The sequence below is a fragment of the Notothenia coriiceps genome, unplaced genomic scaffold, assembly GCF_000735185.1.
Source record: "Notothenia coriiceps isolate Sejong01 unplaced genomic scaffold, NC01 NC01_scaffold00005560, whole genome shotgun sequence".
In the NCBI taxonomy this organism is placed as follows: Eukaryota; Metazoa; Chordata; class Actinopteri; order Perciformes; family Nototheniidae; genus Notothenia; species Notothenia coriiceps.
In genome coordinates, this window is record NW_011338261.1 from 152,547 (window position 1) to 163,510 (window position 10,964).

At 38.3% G+C, this 10,964-nt stretch overlaps 1 protein-coding gene across 1 annotated transcript in view; it reads right to left on the reverse strand.

Moving 5' to 3' along the window:
- Positions 1–433: 433 nt before the first annotated feature.
- The window catches only part of LOC104943012 (sortilin-like), an 11,839-nt gene continuing 1,308 nt past the window's right edge, over positions 434–10,964 (reverse strand). Inside the window, exons 2-12 of the mRNA XM_010768332.1 lie at positions 6,678–6,837; positions 5,850–5,962; positions 5,533–5,635; positions 5,282–5,450; positions 4,597–4,781; positions 4,327–4,516; positions 4,108–4,224; positions 3,416–3,524; positions 2,970–3,082; positions 2,749–2,875; positions 434–2,661 (exon numbers count right to left, since the gene is read on the reverse strand). Of these exons, the coding sequence (XP_010766634.1) occupies positions 2,647–2,661; positions 2,749–2,875; positions 2,970–3,082; positions 3,416–3,524; positions 4,108–4,224; positions 4,327–4,516; positions 4,597–4,781; positions 5,282–5,450; positions 5,533–5,635; positions 5,850–5,962; positions 6,678–6,837 (1,401 nt within the window). The 3' untranslated portion in view covers positions 434–2,646. The remainder of the gene's footprint in view (positions 2,662–2,748; positions 2,876–2,969; positions 3,083–3,415; positions 3,525–4,107; positions 4,225–4,326; positions 4,517–4,596; positions 4,782–5,281; positions 5,451–5,532; positions 5,636–5,849; positions 5,963–6,677; positions 6,838–10,964) is intronic.

The window sequence follows — 10,964 nt, forward strand, 5'->3', positions numbered from 1 at the left end:
CATTCTATTTATAGAGAACATATTAAGCCTTAATAATGGAAATACCTAATAGGTCTGTTTTTAAATTCATAGCGGTTGTTCAATCATCTTTATCACCTTTTTGTAGCTAAAGTTTTGTTGTGTTGCATGAAGACATTATGTTAGCCATTCCATCTTACAATTACATCAGTAGTATTTTGAATAGAATGGATAATTGTAATACTTCTCACCTATCATGCAATAATAATAATAATAATAATAAATATACACTGCTAGAAATTACATTTATGTGAAATGTACTTTGATATACACATACTATATATTTTTTTGGAACTTGCCTAAGTATTGTTGCAATAATAGACATTTTGCATTAACCCACAGCCAAGCATATCTGAACAGATGTAAGAGAGATTGTGTCATTTCATTCAATAAATGCAGACATTGTTATAAAACATTTGTGCTACAGAATAGTTTTATTCAGAGATATTTTTCTCTGATATTCTAGAAAACAGTCAAGAAAACAAGATGGAATGAAGATCACAACTCATTGCCCAAATACCAAACAAAAGTTAGATGTACAAGTAGCCACAAATGCAACCCTTTCACAGATCTGTAGATACAGTGCAAAAATAAATCATTGAATCCAGTAAATAGCTGGGTTTGTTCTTACTGACAGTTGTGTAAATAAAGAAGCATCAAGCATATGAATTTGCTTTCATATCTAACAAAGTCCACCCAACAGTCCTTGAGAAAATGCCAGCTTATTACAATAGCTTATTCACTGGGATAATATTGACTCTGCTAGAGAAAACAAGCATTAGCCAAAAGCCCTGCACACGGCAAAAGTTGTTTTGCAGAAAACGGAAATGATTGCAATCCAACATATCATTTGAACAATGTATGTAACACAGTGAAATGTCATGTTGGAAAATGATACAACTCAATACACTTCATAAAGTATATGCTCGTTATGGCAACCAGACATTAATCTGATAAATTAAGTTCTGTTATTGTGGATATTTAGCAGAATCTATTATATTATTAAGTTGGGATGCACCAATATATCATAAGACTGGTAAATAAAAGCTTTAAAAAAGCAGTATCAGTTCATTTCTGGAAATGTTTTTGCTGTAAATATTGTTTTTCTGCTGTCAAAATAATAAAAGAAAACAAGCCAACATGGTCTCTAGAAGACACTTGATTATCTTGATGATTCTTCACCTGCATTAAGATAGAGACACATGGACATTGGAATTGGCTAATATAGAAAAATATCAGCCAAATAAGACAAAAACTAAATATTTAAAACACAACAACATATTGGTGCACCCTGTTAAGCAAAAGAAAAATTTAAAAAATCTGAAAGTTCAAGTAAAGAGTTTGAGTCAGCATTACCTTAATACTTTATATAATGCTGGGCTAAGGTTAGGTTTCACCTCTACAACCTCACCTCTACAATTCACTCCTCTACAAACTACTCAATAAAAGTGCTTTGGTAAATATTCAAGTCTTTTCACAACACATACAATTGCTTGTATGAAGCTGCACTGTATAAAACAAATGAGTTGTCTTCACAACAATGGCAGGCCATTTTAACATTTATTCCGAAAGTTTCACAAGGCACTTTAGCATTAATTTCTTAGCAATCTAATAAAGTATTGTTTTATTGGGCATCATTTATCTGTCAGCTGATAAAAGTTATAATTGAGTCTAAAATAGGCACTTATTTGTCTTTTATTTAAAAAAAAAATAAAAAAAATGGAACTTGTTTGTTCTGGGTTAATTTTACATTAAAATCTGATTTTTCTATCAATTTAAAAATGTTTTAATAATTACAATTATAAAACAATAAAAGTGGTATGAAATATGTTTATCTATAGTGCATCACCTGAATAAAATGGAAGTGTATTTCCTTCAAAAAAACACAAGATGTCACTAGTCAGAGACGATGACCAGTAACATTAAAGGAGGCACTACAGCTCTTAGTAGCTGTTACAACAATACATTGAAAAGTGCTCCTTTCTTAGGAACTTGTGATTAGCAGGAACTCATATTGAGTAGCGTAGCCTTATCTTAGTGACTAGTGAAGCTGACAAAAGCAATATTAAAATGGTCGCCATTTGCAACAGGACTGTATGTTGCAATTATTGAGTACAAAAACGACGTAAGTGTCAGCAGAAAATCTCTGAGCTAAAGTATGATAACTACTTTCTGTGTTCCCTAACTCTTATTGTGTGAAATGTTCTGTAAGCCTTTATATCTAGCCTCTGTATTATGCTTCTGCATTGCATCACGATCTGAAAGGCCATCTTTTCTCAGGTCAGCATGCAAGGGAACATACAGAGCATGTATTCAGACTCAGTGGTCTTTGCAGAACTCTTTGTGACAGAAACTACAAAAGCTCTCCAGGGACCCCAGAAGCTTTCCTTCTGTTCTGCGCTGGGTTTGTCCCCCTCCCCAAAAAAAACGGTTCAATCTTTTTTATGGGAGCCTCGACTGGTAAAAGGAAGCCATGTGAGATTCTGCAGAGTCCTCCAGCCACCAGGGGATAGCGAGAAGTGAAAACGAAGATGTTAATCGGCATGTGGGAGCATCATGGGTGCCCAGGCATCACGAAGACTGTGTTAAATGTAGTCTTTAAGAGCCTTTGAGGGAGAAATGTCCGCCTTATTCTAACAGGTCCTGTGGAGAAACACAAACAATGCTTAAAGGGAGGAAGATAATCACAAAAAAGAACCTGAAAAAGTAATTTTACACAGAACCAGATACCTGATCTGAGTCTTCATTGTACTGTGCTTTTCCTGTCTCCATGTAGTGTGTGTCAATATCATCGACTCCTTCTATTTTATCAGCCTCAACATTCTCTCTCATGACAGAGTATCGATGCACGGGGAACCTGGTGAGGACATGAGGAACAAACAGATATGAAATACAGTGTTTAACAGTGTTCATTTATGTTTGTGTAGAAATATGTAACATATTTAACTGACCGTCCTCCGCAGACATATTTCTTAACCAGCCAAACGCCTGCAACAGCACTCGACAGAAGCATCGCTATGACAACCATCACTATGACAGCAGTGTTCAGTGAACTGTCTTTAGTCTGTAACGAGTTACACAAACGTGAAGAAAGGCGGGAAGAAATGACATGCGGAAAAAAACTTGAAAATCATTCAATGAAAAAAAGATTCACCAGACTTCATGTCTCTCAGCTTAGAGAAGAGACTGATGTATTTATTTGAGGAATATTACAAACAAACATGATCGGGTCGTGCCCCACCCCTACTAGGTAACTAACACATACCTTCAGTGTTCACCATGTCAAAGATCAGAGGTTCCCCTTTTGATTCTCAGGCCCTAACCCATCCCAATGTAGCTAGCTAGATACGGTTTTTCTAGCCTACCTAGTATTTTTCTCAGAAGGAACTAAACTGACCAGAGAGTTTGGAGAAAGGACGTTGCTTGTGCACATCCTCCTCAGGTCTGTTTCCTTCCTGTCGGGCTGAAAACCTCCCTCACACTGGTCTCCTGGAACCTTCCGGTAGCTTCAATTTAAGAAGAGACAGAGAGACACGTCAGGCAAGACAAATCACTAAGAAAATTACACAGGGCAGGACAAGACAGCAGGTAGACTAAACATAAGATTCTTAACACTAATGAAGAAAAATAGAAGCATACCAAGATGTTTCGTGAAGTTTTTTATAGTTGCTTTCAAACCCTATACTTAAATTGAGTGCTGCAGGGACAGTGCCATTTTCTTATTCCATTGGATTTTGGATTATTTAATCAAATAAGCTCTTTGGTAAATGATACTTACACTTTAGCAAGATTAACACCACTTGTTTGATTTTTGCAGTGGAATTGGAATTGGCTTGGGCATTTAAAATGCTAACAGTGTTAAGGACTTGTTCCTCTATTAGTGACTTATCTAAGGAACCCTTTATTATGTTGCTTCATGAACCTTGTATTTATTGTATGTACGATGTAGTTATTCTTGAACTACATTCTCATAGAACAACACTCTAATAATCTGTAGCAGGCTCCTGGAAGTGGAGTGGAGAGGTCAAAATACAAGGTTATATTTACGGCTAAGGAAAGAGAGAGTAAGATAAAAACAGGCCTCCTCACCCGCTGGTCTGAAGCTGTTCGGTGGTCCCATTTAAACAAAACTGCAGAGGGTGACCCTTCAGCTCCTCCTGCTCCACACACTCTGAGCTGTTCTTTGGTCGGTAATATCCAAAGTCACTGTGAGACAAGAAATTGACCGACACGATAAATATGTTTCCATTACTCTTACGGTTACACTAAGATGGCATTATAAATCTGTGCTATTTTACAAAAACATACCAGTGATAATCCTCTATTGTACACGGACAGGGGGACAGCTTCTTAGTGACGGCATAGTCCCTCCCGTTCCAGCAGACAGAGTCTTTCCTCAGGCGTAGGAAGGTTTCCTTACAGCCCAGCACACAGCCATCATGTGATCCACTGGGGTCTGCAGAGTGAGCCAGCCACTGCACATAGTCCCCCCCAGTGCCTGCACATGTACACAAGACCTGAGTTAGTCAAGAGGTAAAAAACCCTTTCTGTTAAACCCTCATTGTCCCACATACTCACAGTCTCTGGTGAGGATCTTCCTGAAGTCTATGGTGATCACCACCCATTTGCTGAAGTCGTTCCTGTAGCCCCACAGGCTGACGTTCATGGAGCGGGAGCCGGGCTCGCTGTCCATGCCGCTGAAGTGGAGCGGGTCGCTGGTGAAGTTATACGTATGCCAACACTGCCCCTCATCTGTGGAGAACCTGAGGGTGTGAGAGGCAAAATTGTCATTCTGTCATGACCCGTTAAATAAATACATTACTGTTACAATGCTTTGTGAGTTGTTCTTGCATTGATTTAATGATATTTATTTCACTTGAATTAAAGCAAACAATGACTATGTACTTGTTAAGCATTATATCTGCCTATACCTCAGAATAGTTATTAGATAATGCATTGTAAAATAATTATATATATATATATATATAGCATATGTTATATTAATATTGCTATGAGAAATATAATAAACTATGACCCTTAAAAGTATTATGATATCTCTTATATCTATGATACAAATGCTTGAGAAGGTGTTATGATGGATAAGTATTTGAATATTTAGGAGTGATATAACTTTTATTATACATGTGCTAAAAGCAGATTATAATGCTTTACGTATATATATATTTAATGCAGTATACACATGGTATTCATAAAAAGTGCTACCAACGATACTAAAATAAACTAATTGTGTAGATATATTCACTTTATCTGGTTGACAGGAGCGTTGGTTTGTTCCACAGCCACCAGCAGCCCCCCAGAGTCCATTATAGTGTAATGGTGGGGGCCTCTGAGTGCCAACATCCACGAGTAGCCCCCGTCATCCGACACGTACACATCAGGTGAGATAGAGGACACTTCATCCCCAACACTGCCTGAGGAAACGCAGGACAAAGGTGTTAGTAAACATCTCACCATGCAGTAAAAGTATTTATTTGTATATTTGTATTTATTTACCATGGGCAAGAATGATGCCCACAGCACTGGATTGTGAGAGAGGCAGCATGGGGACGTTCATCATCATGGTGATGCTGTAGGCTGCGTGGATGAGGAGTCTGCACTGTAAACACATGATTATATGTTGGTACCAAGTCCACATGCAGACACTCATATTTTCTTATGCTAAAATTCCATAGAAACGAGAAACAGAACTGATCTCATACAATAACAAGACTCTAACAGGTAAGTGAATAAATGAAACACTCCAGAAGTAATGAGAAATACTCAAAGATAAAACCGAATATATTTAAATGATGCATGAATGTTTGTCTCACTCTGTTAGGCCTGTTGGTCGAGGTCTCGTTGTCACAGTGGCTGTTCTGTGGTCTGCGTAGCGTCTGCCATTTTGCTCCCTGGTCAAAGGTGATCACTGTCTCCATTGCACCATCTGCAGTTAATAACATTCACTTCAGTTCAGGATCCACATGGGTACACAACTATCTAACCACATTTTCAAAAACATTTTCTCAATCCATGGACTCATACCCTGCCTTCTATGTAGCAACTGTTCTTCGTTTATACTACTATGGTGAGAGAATGAAAAATCGACTAAATCAACCAATCGAAAATCTGTTTGGCATCAATGGCAGTGAACATTTAGTCGACTTTATCTTAAATTATAAGGATTAGTAAGGACTCATTACATAACGAGTTCAAGGAAGGATTCTAAATTTAGGATGCCAAAAAAACAAAACTGTATTCACAATCAACGCTATAAAAACACCCAATAAAATAACCACAATGGAAAGCAGTTTGTGTTTGGTTGAAATGTTTTGTTGTTTTTTTTGGCATGTATACAGGATTTGCCATTCAATGGCATGGATCAAAGGTGGAATAAAGTTACATTGTCGTATAGTATAATAAGTCACGGTCTAAAAAGTATAAAATATATTTGTGGATAAGAAACATCAGATGGTTTACTAACTTTAACAAACATACTATTACATCATCACTGTGATGTTCCAGTGTGGCGAAGAGACAAATTGAGCAATTCTTAAAATGAAAATAAATGATATCATATTTCACAATGTTGACAAAAAGGTGCCCGAAGACTCGTCTTAAAATGTGTAAGTACATATAAATAACTCGGTGTGCTGACTCACCCTCTGAGAGAACGCTGGTCATGTAGACGCCCCTGAGTGAAGAGATGGCGGTGAAGTCGGTTTCGCTTCCTGTGGTCGTGTAAAGATGGCGCTCCAGAGACTTGGAGAAAACAGCTCCTCTGTCATCTGACACATAGATGGTTCCAACACCTGAGTCTGATCACACACACACACACACACACACACACACACACACACACACACACACACCTCTACGGACTGTTGTCCTACGGTTTAAGTTTATCTTTTTAAAATGTTTCTTTATGTCAATCAAGGGAAAGTTCAATTTACACGCAATATTCCACTATCAGGATCTGAGTGGTGCTAATAAGAAAGGCATTTGTTTTTAAGTGGTGTTTCCAATTATCTAAAGATTATACAATACATAAACAAACACCATAAAGAATTCACATGAGACAATACAAGCGAAGGCCTCATTTTTAGACAAATTAATTCAATGCCTTCAAGACTTTTTAAGCCTCAGCTGGATCCTTGTGCAGAAGATTTTTTATTCAATAACACATTTTAAAAACAAAACCTCAGTGTTACATATTAGTAGGTGTAATTTGAGGAAAGAGTTCTGTCCTGAACTTTTATTTCACAACAAGTGCACTGACTGCCAGATTCCAGTCTGTTCACCCAGAGTCACATTCAAGGGTTTGGTAATTTCAGCAACATATTTAGCCACCAAAGGTTTCTCCCCTCCTGTCTTTCTCTGGCAGGGCAGAGATGTTTACAAGGTGAGCCGAGCCCCGGAGAGTCTGCACACCGCTCTATAAAGCCACAGGAGACGGCCAGGTCTGGCTGCTGGAAACTCCTTGTAAACAGGTCCAGTGGAAACTGGCCAGCCGCGAATATCCGAGTGTGTGAACACAACTTTCCATCTATTCTCTACATAAATCACTTCATCACCCCCTCGCCTGCATCAAACTATTCTTTAATCTCCATCAGTTGACAGTCTGACAACTTAACCTCCTCTTTTTGCAGTAATTTAGTCAATCTGGTATTCAGTTAGAAAATGTTAAGCAGGATGTGTCCTGTCCTCCAAACAGTCTCGCGCCAATAAATCAGTGTTTTGGCTTCAAATCTTTCAGGGAATATTGTTTCATGTCAGTTTGATCTATTTCCCTGTATTCCTGCTTTTTCTCTGTTTCCATGTAATAAAAGTGATTATAGTGAAATAAAAAACATTTTAAAGTAAAGGGCTATTATGGGTTTTAGAGACGGGTGAAACATCGAAGTTATGGTCATACTTGAGGTTTAAGCGGGACTTAATGGGTGCACAGAAATCAACTTTTACTCATAATATGTAATGACGTTAAGAAGAGATCAATGTGGGTAACCCATGAATACTTCTCTGTCCTCCCATCTTAACATGCAAACCGTCTTTGATTCATAATTATAATCATTAACAACCATATCAATACTACTATTGCAATAATCACAACATTAGTGTGACAGAACCATGAAAACTACAGTTTCATATAATAAACTAAGCCATTTCATGGTCTTAGCCATATTATCTGTGCTTTATAATGACAGCTAACATATATCTAAGGTTATGACTGGGTGTTTAAACCCATTTTGTTTGTTGTAAGTACAGTGAAAGCAAGGATTTCAAAACTCACTGATTTGAATTATTCTCAACACAATTAAAAATACATTTACTTTTGTTTCAGGGAACAAATATCTGTCAGCAAGACCAAAGAAATACTGTATAAGTTCTTATTATAACTTTACGAAGAAGTATCATACCATTCAAATGATATTCTATTTTAATTAGGGAGCACAAACATGAAACAATTATTGGTCAACACTAAGAGCCTACAGCCACGTTTGCAGAACTATGATGCTGTAGTTTGTACACTTTGTGCTAAAGGCTAACGTCAGCATGCTATCATTCTTACAATGCTACATGTTTAAGCGATGTGTCATCAACCCCATTTACCTTTGCATTGTAGCTGTTTAGCATGGTAAAGTGTGCTAGTTAGACAACACAAAGAACATCTAATAATGATGGAGGTGTATTTATGTCAAAAAAGTGACTACTGGCGGATGTATCCGAAAGGTCAAAAATGAGTATCAAAAACATGCTCTACGATATTGTATAAACCTTACTCTGCAACATAGAACATTCATTTATTCTGGATATTATCACAACGCAAAGAACTCCCATAGAAAAGAAGGAAAAGCAATAAAAAAAAGTTATCTTTACAAAAGTAAGAAGTGTGGTCACATTGAGCAAAGCTGCCGAGGTCACTGCAGGTCAGCAGGATTCAGGGTGTGTAATGTGTATTGTTTTAGGATCAAATATTTGCAAAAGTTTCTGCCAATAGCTTGCACACCTGTATTGAATCCAACCCGCAGGATATTTTCCACATCTGCTCCCATGAAGCCCCTGACTGGATAAATGCTGAATGCTTCACTGAGACTGAAACTTAAACAACTAACAACTGCATGATAAAAAAAAAGGTCAGATGAAAAAAAAGGCTGTGAAAGCTGTGACTGAGTGAAAACTGCTGGAGAAGGGTTAAGCAGAACGGGAAAAGGTTATTAACCACTCGGTCCTGTTCTGTAATGGGGATAACAGAAGCACAGAGGGAGACAGTGAAGAGAAGAAAAGATGCTTGAGCTATTAGTCAGCGAAAAGAGTGAAGAGATAAATGCCTGACCTTGCTGGCTGTGGCCTCACAAACCAAACATGACCTCATGCTGCATCACATGTTTAATTTAAGGACTTGCTTCTTTGAGCTTCATCTGCTCAAAAGCTCATGAAACTCCAGGTGTGTGTCAATAGATTGACTTTCGAACATGAACAGTGAAGCACAAGTGAATGTTACCCACTCTGCTGTACATGAACGCACACACATGTCCATGCAGACGCAGTCATAGCCTGTTGGTGGGTGGGAGCACAGCGAGTTCCTCTCAGAAGTCGGACGCCAGCACAATGAGCTCCTTATTCCCTCTGCTCTGGGTTTTAACCTTTCTGCTTCAGCCGTGTTTACACACACAGAACTTCAGAAGAGGAGGTCAAACTCTCTTGGCTCTGATCTAAACACATGAAGCTGTGTACACCAACCCTCTGACGCTGGGCTCAGCTGGGTAAGCTGGGCTGTATTATATATATTTTTCAAGAAATCCAGCCATGTGTTGCTCATATTAGCATTTAGTGAAATATCTTTATATGCATTTTATCAAGAAAAAGCACCATTGTGCCTGTGTAGAGTTTCAAGCATGAGTGTAGACTCAAAGTCCTAGTTTTGTTATATTTTATACAACAAAAAATTCAGTGATTAATCAAGAAAAGAATTGCCTGTAGTCCTGATTACATCTACATGGGTGCAGGACAGAGAAACGTCTGCAAATTGTTACATTTGAGAAGCTAGAACCAGCAAAGTAATGGCATTTTTGATGATAGAAACATTTGCCTTAACAAAAATGTATTAGTTGTATGTATGATAATGACTTTTAGCACTGGTGTGGATGCAATTAAATGCAAACTCAGCTTAAAACATACTTTATAAACTTCTACAGCTTCTAAAATTCAAGCACAATTCTACCTCACAGTGCTTCTCTATTTTCACCAGTTTGTTGCTCTCATTGGATATCTCTCCCTGTATATCAACAAACCCATACTTTCCATAACTCTCTCTCTCCCCCTATCTCTCACCCACCATGTGGAACATCAACTCTGCTGCTTTTCTTGGTGCTCCCACAGCTGGCTGCCACTCATTATGATTCACCCTGAAAATAGAACATGTTTTTTCTCTACGATCTTTCGGCCAGAGGGGATAGAGGACGGGATGGAGTGAGGAGGAAAACATCATCGTAAAGGAACAGCAAGCTAGTTTTCGAACCAGACTTCATCAGCTAAATTAACCTTGCACAAACATACAGGAACAAAAGCTCAGGGTGGTGAACAAAACAGATGCTGTGTAGACTAAGTTGATCTGGCATATATTACACCATATATAAATAAAACAAGGAGTTAAAACGACTGATGTAAACGCCTTGTCTAATCCAGCCCTGCAGCTCTGATAACAGAACATTTAAGTCCACACTGGCGCTCAGGTCGAGTCAAGCTGTAAAATTGTGGGGAATGTTTGTGAGGGAGAAAAGACCCCGAGGAGACAGGAGGGGTCTGCTCTCACGCCGGATCGTTTTCATGCTCAAAGCTAGCCCAGGTGTCTGAGGCCACAGAAATTCTGTCTGTCTGTCTGTCTGTCTGTCTGTCTGTCTGTCTGTCTGTCTGTCTGTCTGTCTGTCTGTCTGTCTGTCTGTCTGTCT